This window comes from Ambystoma mexicanum, chromosome 6q, assembly GCF_040938575.1.
Source record: "Ambystoma mexicanum isolate Mex_15411 chromosome 6q, UKY_AmexF1_1, whole genome shotgun sequence".
Lineage (NCBI taxonomy): Eukaryota > Metazoa > Chordata > Amphibia > Caudata > Ambystomatidae > Ambystoma > Ambystoma mexicanum.
Genome location: NC_090937.1, coordinates 1560251484 through 1560279083, shown reverse-complemented (window position 1 = coordinate 1560279083; position 27600 = coordinate 1560251484). Strand labels below are relative to the sequence as shown.

The following is a 27600-nucleotide window of genomic DNA, read 5'->3' as shown; positions in this document are numbered from 1 at the left end:
AGCATGTGACCGTCAACATGTACTTGATTCCCCTAGACGAGCGAATCACCGGGCCTACGAAGTCGATTTGCAAATCTGACCATGGCAGTGTCATCCTCCTCTTTTGGAGAGGCGCCCGGTGTGTGAGGGATGTTGGCTGAAATTGTGCACACACAAGACACCCCTTCAAGTATTGGTCGAGGTCCTGCCCCATGTGTGACCAGTAAGCAACCTCTCTTAAGATCTCAAGTGTTGTATGAAACCCCCTATGACCGGCGGTGGCTGCATCATGGGTGTGACTTAACATCAGGCTTCGGAATGAGGTAGGGACCACCCACTGATCATGGCCAGCTTGGGATTTCCTTACCAACAAACCGTCTTGGATTCGAAAACATTTTGGACATTTCATCAACACTCTAAGGTCCTCCTTCCCAATGTAATCAGTATCCGTCAGGGGAAAGTTCTCGGGGTCCTCAATGTGTTGGTAAAACTTACCAATTATTGGATCCCCCTTCTGAGCCGTAATTAAATCAGCATCAGGGGTCTCCTTACTCCATTGTGCAGTTGAAAGATCGTTGTGATCATTTGTCTGGGACCTAGTGATAGCAGTGACCTGGATTTCCCCCAACAGGGACTCTATTTCTATTAGATCCCCTTGGATGGCCCAGGTTTTAGCCAGCTGATCAGCTAAATCATTTCCAGTTTTGTCTGGTCCCTCTACTTTGGAATGACCCTTGATCTTTTTCCAGTAGATGGTCATCCCATTCGAGGTGACCAGATCATCAATGTTTTGGATTAACTTCCCATGTTTCAAGGATTTGTTATCAGCACATAACATGCCTCTGGTTTTCCAATTAACCAGGTGATCCACAAACCCGTTCTGTACATAATCTGAATCTGTGATTATGACCAGTTCATGGAGTTGATGTTGGACAGCAGTGAGGATGGCCTGATGCACAGCCATCAATTCTGCCACCTGACTACTTTGTGGACCAATTTTGTACCCAGCGGAGGGTTCTGGGGACTCCTTCACCCATGCATTCCCTACGCCGGCCACTAGTTTTTTTCCCTGTTGTTGTCAACATGGTAAGAGCATCCGTCCACATAGACAGTGGGCATCCCCTCACACTTGTCTTCTTCAAAGACTTTGTGTGGGGAATTAAGGTATGCCTCCATGTTGTCCTTGATTTTTAGACTTTTGTCCTCGAGACAGTTTTCTCTGGCAGAATCATGCAAGTCAGCTAGACCTTGCGCGAGAGGACTCTTCTTGTTTTGGCCATATCTGACCTCCACAGGAAAGCCTTGCATTGACAGAATCCAGGAAGTAATTCGGGAATTACTCACATTTCCGGCTCAGATTCTGTCACTTTGGAGATATTGCAGAGGCTGGTGTGGAGTCTCCACTATGATGTGTTCCCCCTGGTTGAACGGGCGGTAATTCTTCAATGCCCACACCATTGCCAGGAGTGCCTTCTCACAATCGTTGAATGTTTCCTCCACAGAGGATAAAGTTTTGCTCGCATAGGAGATTACTTTATTGACCTTGTCATGCTTTTGGTATAATACTGCCATCAAGCACGTATTAGAGAACCCTGTCTCCAGGAAGAACTCCTTGTTTCTGACAGGGTAAGCTAGGCAAGTCGCTTGTGAGAGGCTTCTTTTGAGTTGTCTTACTGCCTCGGATTGTTCTGGACCCCATTCCCACTTGACCCCCCCTTCAAAAGATGAATCAGGGGTCTGGTGATCTCTGCGTAGCCCTCAATGAACTTTCTGCTGTAATTAGTCAGTCCAAGAAGGCTCCTTAGTTCCCGCAGAGTTGTGGGATCCTTTAGTTTCTGGAGAGCTTCCACCTTCTTTTCCTGGGGACAGAGACCCTGAGGAGTAATCTCATGCCCCAAGAAATGTACACGTGTTCTACACCACTGTGCTTTCTGAAAGGAAAGTTTTGCTCCGGCGGCCCTCAACTGGGTCAGAACATAACAGATCTCCGCTATATGTTCCTCCACAGTTGAACTTTTGATGAGGACATCATCTACATAAGCCAGGTTACCCCTTGCACCCAGGTCGGGCATGGCCTTGTGTAGGAAAATGTTGAACTCATTGCCGGAGTTGAGGTTTCCGAAGGGAGTCTGGGTCCATGTGTACTGCTGGCCCCCAAAGGTAAAATCCAGTTTGTATTGGTCCTCCCTACTGACAGGCATGGTCCAGTATCCATTGATCAGGTCTATTGCAGTGAATGCCTGTGACCCCTGAATCTGGGCCAGCCCTTGGTCAATGTAGGGCAGAGGCTATCGGGAAGTATGGACCCGTTTGTTGAGCTCCCTAAGGTCGGCACAGAGTCTCCAGTGGCCGTTTGGCTTCAATATTCCCAGCACCGGATTATTGAAGGTGCTGTGTACTCGCAGATTATTCCCCGGGACTCAAGGTTCTTAATTATTTCAGTAAGGGACTCCATTGATGCGAGAGGGAAGCGATATTGCTTCACAAACTCTGGAGTCATGGCAGGGTCTGTGGGAATTGTTGTTGTGTGGATGTCGGTGCGACCACAGTCATATGAGTCTACCGCAAAGAGATCTTGGAAATCCAAGAAAACTTGTTTCAACTTTTGCTTCTGTTCCAGAGTCACAAAGGCATCAGCTAGGTTGACCCTCTCTTCCACCATCTGCCTGAAGCCTGGAAAGACTTCTGGTTTTGCTATCTCCGCGGCCTCCTCCAGCTGGGTGGAGAAGTCCCTGGTCAGAGTGCTGATTTGGACTGGAGGCTTCAGGTGGGAAAGGCAGCCCTCATGGACCTGGAAAATCACCTCATCCCTTCTGAAGTCACAAGTCACGTCTTCCTTGCCATAAGGGCAGGAAGTGTACACCAGGAAGTTCCCCCCATGCCGGGTAAAGATCCTGGCTGTTGTTGTATTGTCATCACTGTCACTGTCAAAACAGTCCTTGGGGATTGGTCCTAACAGTTAATTTCCTAAATCAATGGAGAAATGTCGGTCATCAACCGTCATTCCAATGATGGTGCCTGCGGCTAGAGTAATACTCTGTAAGTCGCTGTTATCCACCTCTATTGGAATGGTGTCATGTTCTATGTTGACTAATGGTGTTGGGTTTACCCCCAACCCTTGCTGTTGGAGAGAAGCATTAAGATGAATATAAGCATCAGGGTTTTTCAATTTTTGTCCTCTTTTAACTTTCACTTCCAGGGAGAATTGTCGTGTCCTTTCTGGGATGGTGACTTCTTCTTTTACCTGAATTTCAACTGCATAAGGTAGCAATTGAGCTGACCTAAATGCTTTTTCTGGATCATCAAAGCCCATGGGATTATCCGCTAATCGGGACCAAGCTTTGAAGTTTATCAGGTCCAAACTAATGGCAAAGCGATTGAGAATGTCACTGCCTAAGTAAAAGGCGGCAGTGACGTCTCGCACGACCCAACAATTATGGACTATGCTCTTGTTGCCAATGGAGATTTTGAGCATACACCTGCTTGACAGGAGATGTTTGGAATTGGGTGTTTCCAGATCCATTTCCCATTTGTGTATCAGTTTGAATGTGGGAGTGGCTGGATCTTTTGGGAGTTGGCGGAACATGGCTTCGCTGATGAAGCTCTTACCGTTGTTCACACACACTCGACCGAGAACAGAGTCCTTCCCATCATTTAACTGAACAGGGATGAACAACTGCTCTCCAATTTGCTGAATATCAGCCAGGCTCTGAGCTGATTTCACATATTTCTGGACTATCGGAGTGGGAATATCTGATTATGGATTAGTAAAGAATTTCATAGTGTTTCCTTCCAGTGTGGAATACCACCTTAAACTGGAAGGAAGGTTGATTTTCAGAAATAGAGAGAACCCCCCATCACCGGTCTGTTGTCCTACTGCTATTACTGTCACATCTGGAATTTGGTTGTTCTGGAAATGAAAATCTACTGGTCAGATTTGTGTTCAACCATGTGGCATGTGCCGTTTAAACTAATATGGTTGACACTCTGTTTTAATTTTATTGGTCGGCCAGTCTGAGTCCAGAGGACCTTGTTTACGCAATCTATTATGAGAGACAACCTTCTCAGGAGGTCATTCCCCAGTAAACAAGGGGTGCCCTCTGGAGTCACTACTATGACCGGGTGTTTCACCTTGTGTCGGCCAATTTTGATGTCCAAATCTGCAGTCCCCTCGACAGGAATTTCCTTCCCGTCAAAGTTCTGGAGTTGTCCAGGAAGAGAGGTGAGAGGAATACGGTAATTCTCCCCCCTTCCTGCCTTTAGTTCATCAAAGGCTCTTTTGGACAGAGGGTAGCTTGGGATCCAATGTCCACCAGTGCCAAAATTGTAACCTGCCCCTGTACTTGTACCGGGGCATAGTGTCTTCCCTCCTTCTCCTCTAGGGGGCACAGATAATGCACATTTTTGGATAACTGGTGGGCTAATTATCTGGTTTTGGACATTACGATAGAAGGGATTTGGGCAGAATTCTGTGGAAAGTCATGGGAATCTGCAAGAAAAAGTTGGCAACTTGAAAGAGGATATTCGAGTTCCCCTGGTTCCGGTCCTGGGCCGCCCCCCCTTTTTGGAGGCAGTCACCAGAACGGGTTTGAACCCGGGGATTTTGATGCTCTTGGTTCTGGGATAGGATGATGGGCGGCGACAGCATCAACCCCAAATCTGCCCAGTCTATTGATTCGGTTTTAGGTTCCCCTGGTTCCGGTTCTGGGCCGCCCCCCCCTTTCTGGAGGCAGTCACCAGGATGGGTTTGAACCAGCGGTTTTCGGTCTTGTTGGTTCTGGGATAGAATGATGGGCGGCGACAGCTCAATCCCCACATCTACCCAGTCTAGGATGGAATCCCTTGGGACCCATTTTTCCTTGGGAGGAGTTCCCCCATCTCTGAAGGAGAAGATCCTTTTCCCAGGATCCTCTGAGGATCCCTCTCCCTCAAATTGAAAGACCTGTACCTCCTCCACAAAATGGGTCTGTTTGGGTCCTTTGTTTCTCCTACCTCCTCTCTGCTCCTTGGGTGGCAGACTTCCAGGGGTAGGAGATTTTGTTTCCGGTTCCTGGTTTTCCAGGGGCTGTTTACAAGTTGGGAAGGAAGCTTCCTCCAAGGCTTTACACCCCCCTTCCCCTTGTGCCTCCTCTCTGGGTTACCGGTGGGTTATCGGGGTGCTGCCCCTTTCATTTTTCTGGAGCCCCAGGCCCAGAGTTTGGGACATTCTGCGGTGGCATGCACATCTGAGGGTTCTGTTGAGCCCTCAGTATGTGACCCAGATCCCGGGCAATATTTTGGACCTGGCGCTCAAGTTGGGAAACTCGCTCAGGCTGATACGGGGTTCTGTTTTCTCCCCTGGGCTGATCCCGGGAAGGGTAGCTATCCCTTCTCTGGTAATACCCTGGGTTGGGAAGATTTGGGTACCCCTCCACCCTTGGCCTCTTCTCTCCCGGATTCGGTTGTCTGGGCTCAGGGAATTGGGGAAAGAAGGATGGATGATTTGGGGGCTGGAATTTGGGTGGATACCTGGGGAACAAGTTCTGCCCAGGATTTGGTGAATTTCTGCCCCCCTGTGGGAAGTTAGGAGGGAAGTTCCCTGGGTCAGGTGCTTGGCTGGATCCCCCCCTTGGGCTGGAGGAGTCCACACGTAACCCAGGATGGGTCTGTTTCCCTTGTAGCGGGGACTTACATAGTCAGGGGAGCGGGGGACCCCATTTGTGGGATTACCTCCTTGACCCCCTATCTGTGACTGGCCCGAGGGCTTTCTGGGTTGTGAATTGTTCGGTGCAGGCAGGTTTTTAGGCCCCCCTATCTCCAAATCTAAAACGGGGCCAACCTTTACCTCTGCCACCTTGGCAGCAGCAGGGGTGCTGTTGGTTTTGAGGTTTTTGGGCTGATTCTTATTTTCCACCGGTTTCTGCACCTCATAGATGCGGGTGGCTTGCTCAATGACCCAGTCTAAAGATATTTTTTCGTGAAAATATCTCATGAGCTGGGTCATTATGTATTTGGGGAGAGCATGGAAAAATGTGTTGATGAATTCTCTGCTGTCCGTGCGCACCCTTCTGGTGGTCTCCGCAAAGGCACGCTTCAATTCTTGCACGAATTCTTGTGGGGCCTGATCCTCCACACATTGCAAATTGTAGGCTGCCTTGCGAGCCTCTTGGGGATTCCGGTGAACAGAAAAATGTTTCAAGATGGCCGCCCTATATGTGGACCATCTTGAATGGTTTTGGTCCTCCAGCCCCGTAAAGAAACTGGAGTATTCTGGGGAGAATGTCCATTTGACGTACTGGATGCAGCTACTGCTGTCCTTCAAATGGAAAGTCTCCATCATTTGCTCAAAAAGCTCCAAGTGTTCCCAAACAGAATACTTGGCGTTCTTGTGATAAGGGGTGATGACACTCCTTATTGCCTTGATCTGTTTAAGGGGTCCTTAAGCAAGGCCCTTTTTGCCTTATTGGCCTTTTTGGTTTGGGTAACCCTGGTCCATTCCTCCTCTGACTCAGAAGCACTGCTCCCAGAGGTACCCGTCTGATCTTCCAGGCTCTCCCGGATTCTGCGAGCCTGGGAATGGCTGGCAGAATGTGGGGACCTGGTCTCCTGTGTCCTGGGCCACTCAGAGGAGTCTTCAGATCCCTCCTTGCTGCCAGGATTTGATGGGTACCCCCCCTCCACTGACCTAACTGGGCAGAGGTGTTTAGGATGCCCTTAGTGGGTCTACTTGCCTGGGGTTCCCCACTAAATTGCACTGTGCTTGGGTGCCCATACCCGGATGCCCGCCCATCCATTCCTGGGAGGTACTGGCCTATGAACCCCATACTTTTGGCCAGATAGTAATCTGCCCTCCCTGTGGCCCTGTGCTCATGTGCGCCAGGGGACATGGGGGTGGCAGAGTCCAAGGACTGGGAGAGATGAAGGCCTCTGATACTAGATCTCCTGAGGTTATGCTCAGGTGTTTCCCTTTCCCAGCGAACTTCATCTCTATCAGCCCCTGCTCCCTGTTGCAATGCAAGAGCCTGCGCTTTCAGTTCCTCAGTTAAGGCCTTACTAGACTCTATCAGTCTCTCCCTTTCCTGACTAAGAGCCTGCATCTGTGCCGCCAGGTCGTCCCTCTGCCTTTGAAAGGCAACAGCTTTCTGGCGTTCTTGATCAAACTCTGCCTGGGTATCCAGGTCTTTCAAAATCAATTTATTGCTTTCCTCTTTCTCTCTGTCTAGTCGGATTTCCAGGGTGGCTACCTGCTCTGTGCATGCCCTGTTAAAGTCTAGTTGTTGCTCCAGCTTTTTCTGGCTCTGCAGTAGGGAGTCCACACCTTCTTGGTACTCCTTCTGCAAGGCCAGAAATCTAGTATCCTGGTCAGCCTTTTCCTTTTGCAGGATATCCATATCCTCCTTTACTTTAATAATATACTGCCTACTATCATTTTCTGACTCCTGGCTCCTCTGCAGCCTCTGCTCAGAAGAGACAGGTCAGATTGGGCCTTTTCTAACGCCATCTGTTGCCTATTTGCCAGATCTTGGCCTTCAGCACATTTGTCCTGTATGGCTCCCATATGTAAATATAAATATGATGCTACCCTGGCAATCTTGTTGTGCTCATCCTTGGCCTTAGGGGCCATATATAGTTCACTCAGGGCCACATGTAAGGGACCCTGATCTCTCCATATATCTGACCCTGTTTCAGTGATCTGGGGTGCGATTGCCTGCACCCAGACCGCCTGGTCCTGATGAGCCCACCCACCTCTCACAAATAGCTTATGTAAGAGGTGTTCTCTGGCTATTTTGATATCTACCAAAGTCATCATTCTGGAACTTGATTTCCTTCCTGACTTACAGAAGTTTGTATTTTATTTTGAAAAAAAGACCGTTTCCTTAGAGCGTTACTTTGAGGGGTGTTTTTACAGTGTAACACGGCGTGGTGATCCAACAGAATTTATATATCCTGTCACTTAGCACACTGTATTAATCTGCACAACTGATAGATCTAATCCAGAATCCCCGGCTACGAGCCCCCACTCTGTTAAGTGACTTCAATTCCGCAATCCCACTAAGTCAGTGCCTTATCTGGGACGCCCAAGGGAAGCCCTTATTTATATATTTTTATGACAAGTTATACTCTGGATGATAAACCCTTATATAACGCCCCTCTCTTTGAATCCCCCTGACCTCACTGAGCCAAGAAGTAGGTTTGTTTTCACACTTTTATAATAAATTAATATTTGATATCACACTTATGAGTATAATGTCGATCAACAATGGATAATGTTATACTAGCACACTTATTTTATTACTTAGGAGTTGGTACGGAAAGAACAAGGTAGCTGGGAATGCTTTATGGTTTCAAGGAGATGCAAAGATGAATAAAAGGCAGTACAGAAATAAACTTGATATGATTTCAGCAAAAGATAATATGATCACTTTTTCTCTGACAATTCACTCCCCCCTATGCAATGTAAGGAGATGGAAGTAACACACACAGTCTTCAGGAATACAATCACAGTACAATACGAATTCAGTTCCCCCCTAGCAAGCTTAGAGAAACAGGGATGATTTGGAACACAGGCAAAGTACTTTAAAGGTGGTATGCAAAGAAGGGAAAAATATGCTAAAAATGATTTTAATTCCCTATAAGAGATTCAGGGTGGGTGATAGCTACTTGAAATTAGTTCAGGATCACTTTAGCAATGCTCTATGAATGATTGTCAGGTTGCAAACGAATTTCAGCAAAGGAAAGCAAGAAGCTGCTTTTTTGACAAGTGAAGCAATTTGAGCCAAATCGCAAATCGCGGCATTTTTTCCGAGTGCTTCGAGCGCGATTATGGAACAGGTGGGTTCGTTGGAAAGCCTAGAACCTTAGCTTTAGAATGAAAGTTAAAACTCGCTCCTAGCACAAACGGTTCACGAGATATGGACGATTTCGTGAAGGTAGTTTTTCAGAAATTAAACACTGATTCAAAATGGCAAGATGACACTTTTACAGGTTTAAAATCGGAGCAGGAACACACGATTCCTATGATGCAGTTCTGGACAGGTTCAAATGTTATGAATCAGATTGTTTTAAGCTAAGAGATTGGTTTTGCACAGTTCTGGCTAAGTACTCACACTATGAATTTGAAATAGGCGTCAGGGTCTGGTCAGCAGGTTGGACTGGACTCCGGGCGGGTGGTTCTGAAGTTACAGCTCCCTGGTTCAGCTCTGCTCTGCACTTCACCGTGGTCTGGATCTTTGGTTCTGGTCTCTCTGGTTCTGATCTGGTCTGTGGTTCTGCTGTCGGCACTTCTTTCTGGGTCTGCTACCGGTTCTGGCAAAAGTTCTTGGCAAAGAATTCAACAGCTCGCCCGGCTGTAGAATAGTTTGGTTGGATTGCTGGATTCTGAAGGCCTGCTGAAAAAGGATTTAGCTGGTGGTCCAGGTCTCTCTGCTTTAAGTTCTGGAGTGAAGTTCTGGAGTGAAGTTCTGGAATTCTCCGTCAGCGTACTGCGCAGGAATTCAGTTGAAGGTTGGAAAATGAATGTCCCTGTCTGGCTTCCAGTGGCTCTTTTTATGTCTTTTGAAAATGGGTGTGGATGCTAACTTTATTTGCCCAACCCACTCACAATTTGATAGGTCAAGGATTTCTTTTTGACCTGATTCGAGAAGGGAGCAGTGAGTCAGAGTCTTACAGACTATTGAAGAAACGCCCCTTTGCTTTTACCTTATGAATTATCCATCTTTTTAAAATTATGCTCTGGCCCAGAGGGGTGCGGTTTCCCAAAGCACATGGTGGAATTTCTGGTTTGTCCACTTCCTCCAACTCAAGTTGCTCACAGATGCAGCGCCCCTCACATTTCCTTCCAAGAGGAAACCATTTACGACCCCCCTAATTTGACATTTGCCTGGGCCAAGGAAGGCTCATTGTTCAGTTTCCTGCAGTCCCCAGGTGCCACTCCCCTAATTCAATCAGAGAGGTGTCATCTCCTTTTGGCAGGGGCAGCAGAATGCCGCCTGGCCTGGGAACACAGCTGCTGATCAAGTCGGGGGTAGTTGTCATGCAGAATTCAATCTCTTTAAGCCAGGCTTCAGCTAAATGTCACTTTGGTTCACAGTTTTCTACATTCAAACCAAACTTGCAATTTTTACACATGCAGCTAGAACACTGATTCTAAGTTCAAAACGATGACATTTAAACAATTGCAACCTATGTGACACTCAAAAGTAGGTCACTCATTTATTCTAAACATTTCGATTTTAGTGGCTTTAAACCCAAATTCACTTAAGCTGCTGACATCCCCAGCTATTTTCAATACATACATTAGACAATGACTTCCTTCGCGTCATTTCAGAATATAGTTTTACATTGTATCCACCTCTTAGCAAGTCTTTCTTTGGCCTGGTTTGGGTTCATTTGTTCAGTTTTACACAAGTGTCTGGTGGTTTTAAAATGCTGACTTTCTGGAAGTGGTGAGCACCAGTATTGCACCCATTTTTGACATTAATAACAACAGATTTTGAACAGCACCATATTCCTTAGCACTGATTTCGCTCATGGCGCTTCTGGCCCCTCACGCTCATACTGGTGGGTGGCAGGTCAGGCGACCGTTTTGATGTGCGCACAAACTGCGCGGTTTTCCTGGATTTTGGCGCAAATGTGGGTTTTTCCGCCATCTTGGATTTTCTAAGCTCACAGCACCAAATGTTGTAGCATAATAACTTGAACGTGGGTCAAGACACCCAACAGCAGCTTGTCTATATTTTTAGCTCTCTCCCACAATCTCGTTTTTTTCTTTATTATAGTTTCGAAGTTGGGCTTGGAGTAAAAAATGTCAAGGTCTGTATCCAATGCTGCTAGATGTGTCATCGCCGTCAATTTTAGGTCTCTTATAAAACCATTCTTACCATCGTTATCTAGCTGTTTCCCCAGGAGTTGCAACAAGCCGTTTGAATTTGGATGTGTTTTCAAGAGTTTAGCGTATCGCAGAGTTCTCTGTACACGCCACAGAGACATTAATGAAAGTACACCAAATTCCAGCCTTAGGGCTTCAACCAGAACCAAATTGGGCAAGTTTACAACTGTGCGGAGCAGTTTGCCTTCAAGTCTGTCCTACCAGTGTTTGTGTGTGCTGGGTAATGCTTCAAGTGCATATAAGATTGTGGGTATGATGCTAATGCAATAAACCTCTAACAGACCCTCAATATTGTATCCTCCATGATACATTATGTAGTTCTTCAAAGTAAGCAATTTTTTCAAAATTATTGCTGTGGTAATTTCTGCAAGTAAATTCCTGGAGGTTTTATTATCACTGGGAAACCTAAGTAAATAAATACCCTTGTTCTTTCGAGGGCAGCATTCTGCAATTTCCATACAAAAGGTCTTTTCTCCAGGATACTTTTACTCAAGCACATGGTCATAGTCTTTGATATATTGATAAACATATAGTTCTTTATGGCATATTCAGCTAAGGCATCTATTGTACTCTGCAATCAGGGTCTGATTATGAACTATGAACAAATCGTGTTCTAAGTTGGCAGTTTAGAGATTATATAATATAGGTCTCAAAGACACAGCTTTGCTTTAATCCACAAATGGTTTGATAGTAATTTGTATAGCCACATGCTAGATTCATATATATATATATATATATATATATAGTTGTTGCATTTACTGTAGCAACGTTGGATCTACACCCCAGGTCTTAAGATTTCCCCAGAGTAGTGGTCACAAAATTAAATCAAAAGCTTTACTGAAATAAACAGAGCAGTGATACAAATTATTGCCATTCTTATTACTATATTCTGCTATAAGAGTGGAAATGGTGGTTAAAGTACTGTAACCTTTACTAAATCCCATTTGACATCTGTTAAGTATATTAGTCGTTTCAGCCCAGGTACCTAGTTCTCTTAGCAAGATACTGGAAAATGTCTTCTGGCTGGTGTCCATCATAGCCAAAAGGAAATAGTTAGAAGGTTCCTATCTATTGCCTTTTTGGGAAAATTGGGACAAGCATATATTTACCCCAGTTATCGGGAATAGAGCCAGTCAATTCAATGTGGTAATATAGTCATTTCAATATTTTTGCCAAAGTTCTGGGCGACCTTTGAAAACTACGTTTGGGATACCATCTGGACGGTGAGCGCCAGACCTCTTCAGTTTTATAATAGTGCTAACCAGTGAATCTTCTTGTATATTCAACTTAGTAGGGTATAGGTTTTTATTTTCAGAACCCTCTTTTAAATGAATGATATATAAATCATTAATATATTTAAACCATGTATCCTGCGATATAGGTTTAAGTTCAAAAGGTGATAATGACTTTCCAATTTGAGTTATTTGTTGAATATGTCTGTTGTTTCAGCCAGTTTTTATACTGTGTGGCCAAATTTATAATGCAATTTTGTTTCTCATCTTTGCTTAGAACAGGATGACCCCTGACTGCTGTTCCGTCCTAATGATAGGTCCATTTTTCGGTCTCTATCATCGGATCAAATGGAGCGTTGCTCTTAATATTACCATGGTTAACCCCATGGTGACCGATCATACAAGTATTTTGCAACTCGGTGCTTATCATTTGTTACAGATCCCAGTCAGCCAAAATCAGGGCTTTCTCAATTGCTTTTTGGTCAAGACATAAGATGTCATTCATTGCATTTATATTTACATCAGAACAGTATAGTCGATTCCCTTGTATGTTGCAAGTGATGTTTTGGTTCTTGTCATTTTTGTGAATATGATGCCCAAATCAACTGTCCAGCTTAAAACAGCATGGTCACTCTGGTCAGTAAATTGAATTTTAACAGGACCACAACACTGTTTCATAATTGCATCAGTGATTACATAATCAATATGTGATCTTGCGGGTTCCATTAGTTCAAGTATAACTATCAACATATGTCATTGATGGAATACATTGTGGATATGTCAATTTGGAAAGATTGATGAGACTTGACCAATAGCAATTAATATCCAATTCAGATGGATTAGGCTGGTGCACAATACTTTTGTTGAAATTACCAGCTATCACAATAAAACCCATAGGGAATTTCTCATACCACTGTGACAAAATATCAACAATTGTGCAATATGTATGTTTGGTGTGAAATCCTCCTGATGGGTCGTACACATTTCCAATCAAAATACAAGATAGTCTATTTGTTGTCGACTGCGAAATTGCGATAAAACGTAGGGAGAAAGAATATCTTTTGGGTATTGTGTCAGGGTTGGATTAGCCTTTGCCCCTATCGGCAGACTGCTTCTGGCGTGTCTCCTTTTGGTAGGAACTGCATGATTAAATATGATCTGGTAACCGTCTATATCGAACGTGGGAGTGCACCACGTTTCCTGTAAAATGAATACATAACTTAACTCTATAAGGTCTACGCCAGCAGGATATCCACGTGTGTTCCAGCATACCCCGTTTTGTCTATTTTTGTTAGAGAAAAGTCAATTTGCTCCATTTGTGATGCGTTCAGGTTTCCAATATTCAATTTTCTGGACATTGGTCGTTGCCAAATCACTGTTGGTTTGGTGAGCACGCAGAGTTGCTCTTTCCGATTCTTGTGTATCTTTTAAGTGGGGGCGTTTTTTATTGCTTGTGGAACAGCTTCTGAACATCTTCATTTTTTAGCTTTGCAGAATATTATAAGGGATAGGCCCAATTGGGTAAACAATGCTGCATGGGTTTTTAATAAGGCCACCATCAGCGATGAGGAAAATTCCACAATAGCCCAATTTGTAGGACTGCTGACCCCCGGTAGTTTAATTCTAATGAAGTCAGAGGAGGTTAGCAAATCAAAGGGGGTCATTCCGAGCATGGAGGTAAGGTCTAAACCATGCCGGTAATGATTTACGGCATGGTTTTCCGCTCCATGCCATTCCGACCCCTCGGACCGTAAATTACGGCACCGTGAACTACTATGCCGTAATTTACGGTCTTGGGTCGCACGCGCGCCCCACCATGGCGAAATTAACGGCATGGCGTAAACCGGAGCTGATTCCAAGTAAGGAGCACACGTAAATTACGGCCTCCTCAAGGCCGTAAAGTACCTTACCGGCATGGAGTACATACAGGCATCTCAGAGAAGGAGTAAAGAACCCTGAGCAGTGGGACCCAGAGCCACAGGTGCACACATGCAACACAGACAGAGGCCAGGAGTCTGCCACAACAGAAAAGGAACACACCCACACACCACCCCCCTCCCACACCAAGATGACACCAATCGAACAAGCAAGGCCACAACCACACAAACCCCTGCAACAACAACACACCCCCCCACTGAGGAGACACAGGGAATAGAAGGAGGGGGGAGCCAGGCCCTGCATGCAGCACCGGTGCAGCCTCCGTTACCACCACAGCAGCCCCCATGCACACGCAGCATGTCCGGCCGCTCTAGGAGAAGTCCTACCAGATAGACACCCCTGACCACCTAGACCGTGACACCGTCCCCACCATATTGCGCCGCAGACACAAGAAAAGCGAGCACCATACAAATGTACAGTGCCAACCCGGCACAAGTGATGGTGTTGCCTGTGCCCCACACCCATGCCAGAGGCACCCACCAGCACACAGTGGCATGTCACAACCGTCCATTATGCAGCCACATATACAAGTGCTGTTACACCTCCCCAAGCACACAAGGGTCCACCAATCCCCAACATGGACCACCCATGATATACACAACAGTAAAGCTGGACCTAATGCAAATGGAGGCATGCCAAATGACAATGGTGCCCCTGACAGCACCCACAGGTCGTATGTGGACCAGCTTGGCATGCACGTTGCGGACAGCAACTGCAAACAATACCACTCCCCCTACGTGCAGATGGATTGCAACGCTACCAAGAACCGCACACATGGGTGGGCCCGACACCAAACAACTACACATGACTCAAATGGCCAGCTGATCACCACGCCACTGCGCCACATGGCCCAACATGCAGGATGACCTGTCTGGCTGGCTGTTGAGTCGTCTGACTGTGCCATGAAAGTGCACTGGTGCCACGGGGTGGGTGCCTGCATGAACCAACTGTGTTGAAACCATGAAGCCACTGTACGGAGTTCAGCCCAAAAACAAACCTGGCGCAGAACGAGTGCAACAGCACATGGGAACAGATTCCCACTTTGCCAGAATAAGGCACCCACATCACACTACATCTCCACCAACTGACAAAGGGCTAAGCACACTACACCAGCACCACTCATTGGCGGACACCACAACCGCAAGCGCATATCGGAGGACACACTGCACATGCACAATGTGGCATCCCCCAGCCTTGCACCACATTGGAGACCCATCCCTGGGGGTGGAATTCACGGAGGGCAGCAGGGGTACGAAAACACGTCACCGGCATGGCACCCCCATAGGAGTGTTGGGAATCACCATAGAATGGATCAGATCAGGATGAATAGCATGCTCCACAGACTACAGCCATCACACCCAAATAAGAATGAACACAGTACACAGCACCACAATGATCCGACATCAAGACACCAGCATGCAACAAAGAAACATGTACCTCAAGATGTCCACACCATCGTTCACGGACCATCATGTATACACAACACCCCACTGCATTACATTGCATCGGACACATATTTGTGTCCCTGATCGTGCCCAATACATCCATGGACATGTCCAGATGGCCATCATTGGAACCCTGCCATGACAGCCAAGTACTGTTCTCCACCGTGACAGTCCACACACCCACCTCATTTGGCGACACATGCAGCTGTTGTTGGCTGTCCCTTGACAGCAAGCCACATGACCCCTGTCATGAACCCCCTGAACAGGCCCATGGGGCAACCAGACTATGGCCATACCCGTCCATGCGTATAGATGAAGCAGTCACCAGGCTTGCGTGATGCACATATGTGCCGGCGGACCAGGACTGGTGGCTGACCCCTCCAAAGATATCTGGTGTCGAATGGGCCCATGCCATATGTGCAGATGGACAAAAGTGCATCCCTACGTGAGCGGCTATCACCCCTGACATGATACTGCTACAACCACAGGACGATGCGGTGAAGGCGGAGGGTGCAGTGCCAACAAAGGTCCATTGAGGCTGTGCACTTGAGGGCCATGTAATGCTCTGTACCTACAGTGGACAAGGTCTCCGGGACACAAGTCAGTAGAGGGTGTCATGACATGGGCACACAGGGCAACGGACTCGTGCATACTTGTACATCATGCACTGGCAGTAGTCAATAAAAAAATGTGCAATGATCAATGTCCACAACGGTTGAACTTTGCGACACCAATTGTGTATTGTGATAATGAAAAGAAAAATAGTGCTGACATCAGCAACTGCCCATGCCCCCTCCCCCCTCCCCCCAACTCCAGAACACACCATCACCCCCTCCCCCCTGCCCCCAGCTCCAGAACACACCATCACCAGCCTCCCCCCTGCCCCAACTCCAGAACACACCATCACCCCTCCCCCCCTCCCCCCAACTCCAGAACACACCATCACCCCCCTCTCCCCTCCCCCCAACTCCAGAGCAGTCGTCCCATGTAGGGTGTGGGGCCCACATGTGGCAGAAATGGCTAATGTCTCTTGCCCCCTTGTCTGGGGGAGGCAAATCCCGGTGACGCAAGGAACGCCGAGTGCGTCTCTCCGGGCTGCATTGCGTGTCCTCACTTGTCACGGACGTGGCCTCCTGCTGTGGCTCCGTATTGTGTTGCCCTGCCTCAAGGGCATTCGCTATGCGATTCAGGACATGGCATAGCCGGGTTGTGCTGTCCGTCAGGGAGTCGCACAATCTGGTGGTGCAGTCGGTGAGGGACTGCCGCATTTGGATTAGTTCCTCATGTAGTTCTGCCCTGGCCTGGCGATTGTCCTTAATATAGTTCTCAATGAGATTGCTCAACTGGCGCACCCGGTGCTGGTCATGAGAAGGGAGACCATCTGAGGATCCACTTGCACCAGCATGCTCTGCAGGGGGTGGTATGAGTGGACTTGGGGGAACGACGTCATACCCCTGCGGGTCAAGTGCAAGACTGTGCACGGGTGATTGTGCATCCCCGGAGTCGCTGAATGACGAAAGGGTCACCAGGCATGGCTCCGGCATGTGCATGCTGTCTTCTTCGTCCTCCGACATGGGCCCCTGGATGGGTGGTGGGCTGGGCTCCCACTCATCCGGCGCGGTAGCAGCAGTCTCACCTGAGACACTCGACTGTGCCGAGCTAGGGGTTTTCACAATTGCTGCCGCCGAGGCTGTGTGGGTTGCTGGTCTGCCAGCTTCCAGTGGCCTTTCCGTAGGCTGGGGGATGTTTTTCTTTCCTGCTGGCTTCGGCCTGACCCTGCCAGTACCCGCAGAGGTGCTTGGGCGGCTTCCTTTGGGCTCTGTGCTGTCATGGTCTGTGCCTGTGGGGGTAGGAGAGAGGGACGACATTAGTGTGTGTGCAATGTCCTATTTGCATACATGGTTGCATGGACATTTCAGTCATTTACGGTTTGTTCGGTTTGGGGGGTAGCTATAGCAGTGGTACATGTGCATGGTGATGACATATACACATGTTTGGGAGTGATTCTTTGTGCCCTGGTCATGTACATTTTGGCCGGTATCATGCCTACCACGCTGGACAGTGTGCATGATGGGCTGTGCAAGTCAATGCACTATGGTTGATGTGCGTTATGTACTCGCACTTGGGCCAGCATTAGGCGGCACTTGCCTCAGCATTTGTTGGATGGGGGGATGCATTGGATGGGGGGAGGGCAACACGAGAGGGTGCCTTCCATGGCCCCTGGGTCAGTTTACATCATGCAATGGACATTACCAGTGTACACTGTTGACACTCACCTCCTTCTGCAGAAGTCGTTCCCCCGCACTCCATGGTCCCCACGCCCTCAATCGATTCAGTGCCAATGAGCTCCACACAGGTCTCCTCCCACAGCTCGAGTTGTACTGGGGTACTTGGCCCACCTCCGTCTGCAGGGCCTGGCTGCGGTTGCTGGAGAGGAGGCCCCGCACCCGCAGGTCGTCCCACCACTTGCGGCAGTCCCTCAGGGTGCGGGGGGTGTTGCCAACAGCGCTCACCCTCTGTGCCAGTTCCGCCCAGATGGCCTTCTTGCGGAGGGTCGATTCCTTGCGCATGTCGCTACTGAAGACTACATCGGCATGCTCTGCCAGGTAGTCCACCATGGCCTGGAGTTCATCGGGGCAGAATCTCTGCTTGCGGATGCGATCCCCTGCCCTTTTTGGTGCTTTCGGCATGTCCTGCGGTGCCTGGTCCGGTTCCCAACTTTAGTTTCCTCACAGGGCTGCTGAGGGTGGCAATGGATTGTGTTTTTAAAGATGGCCGCCGCTCTCCTTCACGTTCCTGTGCGATGTCGTAATTCCCGGTTCCTTTTTTTTCGTTGACCGTTATTTACGGTCACCGTAATTTACGGTCAACGTAAATTACGGTCACCGTTATGCACTGGCGCTAATGCTTACAGGGCGGTGTTGTACTTAACGTGTCGCTGCATACCGGTAGGGCTTTTTCAGGAGGTTTTGCGGCAGGCCGCGCAGTCCTTTTCCGGCATGGCGGAAAGCGTGTGTCCGTGAGCTCAGAATGGCCCGTAATTTTCGGCCTACACCAAGCACGGTGTCGTACTTTAGGCCATGCCGGAAAATACGATACTTACCGGCATGACTCGGAATGCGGGCCAAAGTAAGGTAACTGCTTAAATATAGATAATAGGCGAGACCTATTAAAAAAAGGGCTTTGGTTGGCAGGATTTTTTTCCTCCAAGATGATCCATTTTCCCAGGTCTTTTATTGCGCTGCTTGTAATAATAGATTTGTCAGAAATCGTAGTATTAAACCTTATGTCAGGTGGTGACATAATATGCGGTTGGGCAATAGTAGTTGATACTCCGGGGCCGTTGCAAACAGAAGAGTTTGTCGCCAATGGTTAGACAGTTTTGAATGGTGAAACGCAGCTTCAGTTTCCCCATCAGGCTTTCCAATCTTCTGTGCTCGTGTATCCAGTATGTCAGTAGGGTGATGGTCAAGGCCGTAGAGCTGCACTTGCCGAAACCGTTCCATCTGATAAAGTGCTTGTCACAGTTACTTTCTTCTTTGGTTTTTGCACTTTTTGTAATTTTGTTTCAGATGGTTTATTTTTGCATTCCTTTCATCAGACTTAGTTGGCAAGTAATTCTTACAGCTACTTTGAAATGTGGCCATTTTTGTTATATTTTCCAAGGTCATATTTTTTTTTGTTATGGCATTTTTTAGCTCTTAGATCGGCGGGATATGTATTACCTCATAGTCCCAGTTTTTGATTGGTGCTTTGGCCGAATGAATAAATGGGCAAGGTGCCACTATTGGTGACCTATGTTTTCCCTCGGCTGGTACCAACGGAGTGCTAGATGGTTTTGTTTTCATATGGCTTTCTCTTTTTCGTGAATTCGGATCAGATGATCTATTTCTTTTGTGATCGCTGTTATTATATCAATCACCTTTATCAATGTAGATTTGACGTCCGATCGATCCTTTGCTATGGTGGCTAATAAAATTCAAAGGGCAGCCACTTTCGATATAATAGTGTTTTTACCATTTGGAACAGACGCCGCGTTTGTCCAAACATCCTTGTTTGTTGATGCATTAGTTTCCTGGCTTTCACAACTTGTTTCAAAAAGGTCTGATGAGCCTGAAGCCGATGCGAAGGCAGCCAGATCAGGTGAATTGGACGGATCCATTACAATGATGTCATCATCATTATTTTGATTAGGTAGCTCTTTTCCGCCTCCAAGAGATGCCCGCTGTAAACCGACGTCCTTCTTCAAAAGTGAGTTGTTGTTATGTATTGCATGAGAGAGCGTGTTATCTAGCATCTCTGTTGACCATACAGAAGTGTGTATGTTTTCATTGGCAATCTTCGCTTCAAATAAGCCTGTGATAGCCGATTGAGAGAGGCGTGATTGCTTTGTCATTTGCTTCTCGCTTGCAGTGCACTTTGAATTTAAAGGTACGCCTTGTTTTCTTAACGGCACATGAAGTGCGAGCAATAGCGCTATGCAGTGTGGATTTACGTGAAAAAAATGGTTCATATTTTGATTTGTGATTTCTTCTGCGCAGGTTCTTATCTGGCGTGCTGGCAGGTCAGGCTCAGGCAACACAAGACACAGGACACTCAGCCACACTCCAGCTCACAAGACGCATGCGCTGACGCACACGTCTGCTGTTCTTATGGCCCTGCCTTCAGTCAAAGTCAGAGCTCCGAGTGTCGATCAGCTGCAGACACAAGCAGTCGAACTCCGCTTCACACATCCAGTAGATTCCGTCTCTAAGAAAAATCCAATATTGGATAGCGTCCAAATGCCCCAGTAACACAGGACACTCAGCCACACTCCAGCTCACACGACACACGCATAATAATTTTCTGCACCTAGTTATTCATGCACATTAAAAGATACCTGTTTACTTCTTCTAATCAGGCATTAATAACAGTAGTTCTTTTCCCTGGTACTATGTGCACTACTGGTCAAAACATATACATGGGGCTGTTTAGGTGAAAGCAGGGGGACAAGGCTCTATGTGCCGGTTTCCTATTTTTTGTTGTGAGTATTTTTACTCTCTGTTTTTATTTTTTGGGAGTATTTACCTCTTTTTAGGGAGTAAAGTTGACTGGTACACCCCTTATCAGTTGGGCTTATTTCCTCCTTTATTTATATTCCCTGATGGGCAGGGTATTACTAGCCCCCAAAGCACTCCAACATTTATGTTAGGCATCGAGGGTCCTAGAGCCCTTGCGATAGTCATTGGTGTTTCTAGATGTGCTCCAACATAGGGAACTGGGTGCCAAGCAGAGGTACCTTGATTCAGTAAACTTTCTGAAATTGCATAATGTGAAAGGGGGACGCTATTATGGTAACCCACTGTTGGGGCCTTTAGATCAGCCTAAGTGCCACGTGCAAGTGTGTGTCTCTTTTTCGGTAATAGAGATTGAGAATTATTTACAAAATGTTTGCCAATGGGATTGCGCCAATGAAAAGGGCTTTTGTGAATCAGGCCTGTTGTGTGGTGACAGTCACTGTCCCACAGCCATACCTCGGCTGAGTTGTGCGCTCGAAAATCATCCGTGACAGAGCTGCCATATTTGAGCAGGTCTGGTGGCAGAAAACGCAAGTTTGGTGATTTTTCTAATGAACTGAGGTTTTGGCTTTCGGCAGTTGATGTTTGTAATCTGTAATAAAGAGACGTTATAATCTCCTCTGCGCATTCCTCCTTTATGTCCAGGCCCAGAGGGACTAACAACTGGAGACGAGGTCTGTCCAGGACCGCAAGTCCTCCTCCTCCTTTTCGCATGAGCGATCCCGCTGAAGTGCGTCCTGCTAGCCGATCCCGGCTAGCTACAGTGAGCGCCCGAGCCCGGGCCCCGTCCTCCTCCTCCTTCCCCCGCGGCCGCGCTAACTACAAGTGTGCCGGCGGGGATCCCAGCGACACGCTGCCTGCCTGCCTCCTCCTCCTCCTCCTCAGCTGGACCGCCCATCCTGGGCCCAGCCTCATTCTCCTCAGTTCCCCCGCGGCCATGAAGAGCAAACGTGCGCCGGCGGGAAAGCACCACAGAACGCTGCTGGCCCCCTCCGTCCCCACCAACACACCGCGTGGCACCCCACCAGCGGTCAAAGCACAGAACCAAGCCCTGGAAGAGTGCACAAGGAGTGCACACCACAGCACAGAGCCAAGCCCTGGAAGTGTGCACAGGGAGTGCACACCACACCACGACTGCGCGGCAATCCACCATCGGTCGCTCTGGAGGCCTACAAGCTAGCCAGCACAAGCGACAAGACTCCAGGTTGGTGGGGCCCCCCAAATTGCCCCATTGCTTCTCAACGACAACAAGCAGAGGGACAAAACCACAGGATCCACACGTGTGTAACCTACCATGACTAGCTGACATGCCACATACAAGAGAAAGCCTCATAGAAACCGGCCTGGTGTTCATAGGCCATGCATACAGCTGCAACACCACCACATCATGGCCTACAGGAGGACAACCGCCGTCCCAGCACCAAGACCACTACCACCACCACCGTCATGAGCTCTCCAACTGACCAACAAGCTCCAACTCCTCCGGCCCCCACTGGGAACACGGCTGCCACTGCATGGCGCATGCCCCCCCCTTTCTCCATGATGCCACAAGCCAACAAAGGCCCACGGTGGTTAGAGTGGTTAGAAGACTTTAACGCATTCATTGCAACTGCAGGCGAAGAGAACTCACCAAGGCTACGCAGTATGTTCCTGAATCTAGCAGGGAATGAAGTTAAAATTCTTATAACGACCATTCCAACCACTGAACAAACTGACTTTCCAGCGCTAATCACAGCTCTGAACAAGAGGCTGGTGATTGAGCCCAACAGGGATTACGAAAGATACATATTTAATCAGTGCACCCAAAGAATTGATGAAACAGTCAATGAGTTCATCACCAGCCTACGAATAAAGGGTGCATACTGCCAATTTCATGTCTTCTCACTAAATGAGGCCATCCGCCTACGAGTCATTGAAGGATGTGAATCCCAGACCCTAAAAAAGCATCTTCTCAAGAAGCCACTCACCATTGAGGAGGTCAGTGAAATGGCCAGAATTCTAGAAAGGGTCGACAAGCAAGTAACACAGATAGCAGGCAGCAGCTCAGCAAAACAAGACAAGAATGAAATGATAGCGGCGATACAACCAAACATCACCAGAACAACAGAGAGGCCCTCCAACTTCAGCTACCCAGCTACCCCAAGAACACAACGACAGTGCTACCGCTATGGGATGGCTTTTCCTCATGCAGGAACCTGTCCCTCACTCTTCCAGAGATGTGGCAACTGCGGCAGAGAGGGACATTCTCAGTCAGTCTGCAGAGAAGGCAGACCTTTTCGACACCACGAATGCCTATGGCACCTCAATACAAAACACCCAACAGAAGCCCACAAGCACAGACCTATCAAATGTGCCCGTATCAGCAAAATCCAAGAAGATACGTCAGAGTAGTTGAAGACATCTACCCAGACGCTGAAACCCAGGACAACGAGAGACATGACCAGGTCTCACACATAAGAGATGAATATAATGGACCCCCATCATGCCAGAACTACTAGGTGCAGAACAACAAGGTTTCGACTACGAAACTGATCAATATGACCAATATTCGCAGGACGAATAAATCAATCTCATCATGGATGAAAGAGAAGCACGAGAAGCACCCTAGATACCCGTGGAAATAGGTGGTGAACAATTCTGCTTCCTAGTCAACTCAGGAGCTAACGTAAACATAATGGGTGAAAAGGAGTTTCACCAGATCCCTGAAAAACCAGCTCTTACACCATCAACCTCCAAGATATTCCAGTGGGGCGCAGCAGTCCCCCTACAAGCCTTTGGCTCGTTTGGGCGTTGACTCATCCATGACAACCACTCCACGACGACCATCATCCATGTCATTCACAGTCCGACCAAAGGGAGATGCCTCCTAAGCTATCGGACCGCATCCTGCTTAGGGCTCATAGACATAAATGTCCGGGAAGGTGACACAATCTGCTCAACAGCACCAATGCCCGACACAAGAGATCATGTGTTCAACATTCAAAACTGGCCTGCTCAAACAGGTACCATGACAAAGGAGACCGCCATGAGCGAATTCCCACTCATATGCAAGGACCTAGGAAAAATGAAGGACACGCCCGTGAAACTGCATATCGACCCAACAATCCAACCCATTCCACAACACCCAAGGTGAGTTGGATTTAATTTGCAAGCTGCAGTGTCGGCCGAACTCAGACAGCTCTTGGAAGACAGAATCATTGAGCCAGCAACAGGCCCGACCCCTTGGGTCTCACCATTAGTGATAGTGCCAAAAGAAGGAGGGCGTCTCAGACTCTGTGTAGACATGCGAATGGCCAACATCGCCATCCAGAGAGAGCGACACCCAGGCCCAAGAATCAAGGACATGATAGTCCAACTGAATAAATCCATCCTCTTCTCCAAAACTTGACATAAATCAAGGGTACCACCAGATGGTACTCCACCCGGAATCGAGAGGCATTACCACCTTCGCCACCCATGATGGTCTCTTCCACTACAAACGTTTACATTTTGGCATATCATCAGCCGTGGAAATTGTTCACGAGGCCATCAGGCAAATCATTCGACCAATCAGAGGAGCACTGAATTACATTGACGACATCCTTGTGTACGGACGATCGAAAGAGGAACATGACATAGCTCTTCGAGCCACCTGCAAAGCCATCTAAGAGGCCAGGTCTCACCCTCAATGTTGACAAGTGCCGTTTCAGCAAGTCCAAGTTAAAATTCTACGGGCACATCTTTTCCGCCGACGGCATGACCCCGGATCCTGAGAAGGTCTCCACAATCTTCAACCTGCAAGAGCCCAGACAAATTGCAGATAATTTCTCGGCATGGCAGGATATTGTGCCAGGTATATACCGCACTATGCCACGATCACAGAACCCCTCAGGAAGTTTCTCCAAAAAGACATCCCTTTTGCTTGGTCAGCGGAATGCCAGGAAGCATTTGATACCATCAAACAGTCCCTAGCAGAAGCCAGGAAACTTGCCTACTTCGACCCGGACTGGCTCACCGAAATCGTAGTAGTCGCAAGTCCAGTAGGACTAGGGGCCATACTTGCCCAAACCAATGGAGTTGACACCCACCCGAGACATGTTGTGGCCCCCCGAGTCCGCATATTCCCAAGCTGAAAAAGAGAGTTTGGCAGCGGTATGGGCGTGTGAACACTTCCATAACTTTGTAAAAGGCAAAACGTTCACCCTCATCACTGATCACCAGGCCCTACTATCACTTTTTGGGAACCCAAGAACAAAGATGCCCCCCATAAAGAGACTTTAAAACCTCCTCGGCGCATTCTTCTTTTATGTCCAGGCCCAGAGGGCCTAACATTGACCAGTCCTTTATGAATCCGTATGAATTGCTTTAATATTTGTTTTTAAATAAACTGTCACTCATATTTATGCGTGTGTCATGTTTCACACAAGGCTTCTGTCCTGACATGCTAGGTCTTTAAACAAATATGCCACATAAACATTTATTATTATTATTTATCAATTATTATTTATTTCTGACATAGCACTACATACCCATAGGTCTCAGAGCACTGAAATGACATTATTAATCCACAGAGTGGTACTCGATTTATCGACCTCGGAAGGATGAAAGGCTGAGTTGACTCTGGCGGGATTCGAACCCGCCACAGCAGCCTTCGCACAGATATCAGGGGCAAAGGCTTAGCTATCTGTAGGCAAGTTATCTGTATACAAGGTGTTCGTGAATGAGCTCGGATGACATTTGTCCTGCCGCCCTTTTGTTGATCAAACAAGTAGGTGCATCACAATTTCCCCTCACTCCTTCGGAAGCATTAATACATTAAACAAGCATTGGCAAATCCAATGCTTTTGGCTTTTTGGTTGGCATGGGAAAGGCATGTCTTGGCATGGAATAAGCATTGGATAACAGCAATACGTGGCCATAAAATGGCAACAGCTGTGTGATTATCTGGGCATATGATAGCGGTGCCTGGCAAATTCGCATCGAATACCTATATACAAGCCAAAACGGTTAGCTTTGGCAATTAATTGTTTTTTTCAACAGGACTTCAATTCAACAAAGCAACATAAATTCCTGAGCGAAATTTACCTAGCTATCCAAGCCTGGATGGTGCAAAACAAGCTCTGCCCTAATGACGAAAAAACAGAATTACTCCTCATTGGCAGTCAATCGTGGCTGAATAACCTCCCTGACAACCTATAAATCCTTCACCATCGACAGCAACACTATCGCTACAGCAAAGGAGGTAAAAACCTTAGGAGTCTATCTTGATTCATCTCTGTGCTTGACAAAGCAAGTCAACGTAATCGCATCGGCAGTGACCTATACCACCAAACTGATCAATGCTAGCAGACCCTACCTGAATACCAATAACTGCATCACCTTGGCGAGGGCCCTCATACAGTCAAGGATTGACTATTGTAATTCCCTCTTTGCGGGCTCCAACTCCCAAATGATATAATAAAAACTTCAACTTATCCGAGCAATGTTCTAAGTGCAGCACTCAAAATCCCTAAAAAAGACCACATTTAAACAGCTAGACGAAAGATCCACTGACTCCCAGAACGGGAAGGCATCATTTTCAAAATATTTTCCCTTACTCACAAATGTCTCTCAAACACTGCCCCAACCTATCTAGCTAGGCAAATCGCCAAAGCCCAGTCCAATAGACCAACCCGACCTGCATATTCCTTCAACCTGGCGATTCCGCGATTCCTCGATTCAGTTGCCAAAAAGTGGGAGGCTGTAGCTTCCTGGTGATTGCAGCCAAACAATGGAACTCACTGGGGGTCATTTCGAGGTTGGAGGTAAGGAATTACCAGCACCGGTAAGGGTGCCGATGCCGGTAATCCCTTACCTCCGTATTCCGAGGTCCCTTTGCGGGTCCTTCCTTACCTCCTGCTTTTAGCAGGAGTAAAGTAAGGGACCCGCAAAGGTACTTCAGAGGTAATTACGGTACCGTAATTTACGGTGCCGTAATTACGTCCTTCCCCATTCCCATTGAGCCCTATGGGGCAGAAATGGGAATGGGGAAGGGCAAAAGGTGGATGGGCAATTACCGGTCCCTCCAACCCTGGAATGGACCGGTAATTACTCCATTCACCATGCCGGATTTGGGACGGTTTCAGAGGCAACCATGGAACTAATTACTCCATGGTTAGCTCCAAACCCGGAATGAGGCCCACTGCCTTTAGCAGTGAGATCAGAACTTTCCCTATGCTCCTTCAGCAAAAACTCAAAACATGGCTCTTGGCCAAAGTAACTAGAAGCACAATCACCTTCTAGCCCCATCTACAAGATTATAACCTGCATGTACTCTACTATACAAATGCTTTCATATGATGTAACCTTATCTACCACGTCACAACGCTGACGCAATTTACTTATGTAATGTATTACTAAACTCTGTAACATGATTTAACCCAATGCAAAGTGCTATGACTGTAGCCCAATGAAATATGTAACTAAGGCCACTGTCAATCTTATGAAACTAGCGCCTAGATGCCTTTGGGTTAGGTGCACTCAACAAATGCCAAAATAAATGAATAAATACATAAATAAATCAAGTGGCTGAAGGCACCCTTCATTAAGGCATTTGTATTATGCCAGTGGTATATTTACAGCAGCAATTCAGCTAGTGACTCTCAGCAAACTGCTTAGAAATAACACTGGCAGGACAAAGTCTGATGATACTGCTTTTGACCGGGTAGTATTGCAGGTACCCTTTTTTTTACGATGTTACTGCTTGATAGAACTAGCTCAAAGAGATCCCAGGAGGGTGTGTTTTGAACAGGGAGGGGCATGTCATAAGTGGGAATGGCCATAGGGATTAGGGCAGTCAATGTGTGGGTAAACAGCCAATCAGCACCCAAAGGCTTCCGTGTCTCCCACTAATCTTGAAAAAGTGTTTCCTTATGGGTGTATATGTCTCGACATCAGTTCGATTGCAACACACACATGTCTAATCCTCATCGAATGTGCATGTATGTGTGCCTAGCAACATGTATCTGTTACTCATTCCAGAAATGGATATGTATGGGGTTCGTGAATGCAAACCCATATTAACAACACGGTACTAAGGGACTTTGGCATGGCTTGGGATGTGA

The 27600-nt window shown here is 47.4% G+C and overlaps 2 protein-coding genes across 2 annotated transcripts in view; both read right to left on the bottom strand.

The window, feature by feature from the left end:
* The window catches only part of SIGLEC1 (sialic acid binding Ig like lectin 1), a 267397-nt gene that overhangs the window by 238478 nt on the left and 1319 nt on the right, over nucleotides 1-27600 (bottom strand). The gene's annotated exons all lie outside the window — the stretch shown is intronic.
* LOC138516836 (myb-related transcription factor, partner of profilin-like) lies at nucleotides 16418-20059 on the bottom strand. The gene is made up of 2 exons (XM_069632265.1): nucleotides 17738-20059; nucleotides 16418-17301 (listed from the first exon to the last, which is right to left on the bottom strand). The coding sequence occupies exons 1-2, from the start codon at nucleotides 18149-18151 to the stop codon at nucleotides 17131-17133; spliced, it is 585 nt and encodes a 194-aa protein (XP_069488366.1). The 5' UTR covers nucleotides 18152-20059; the 3' UTR covers nucleotides 16418-17130.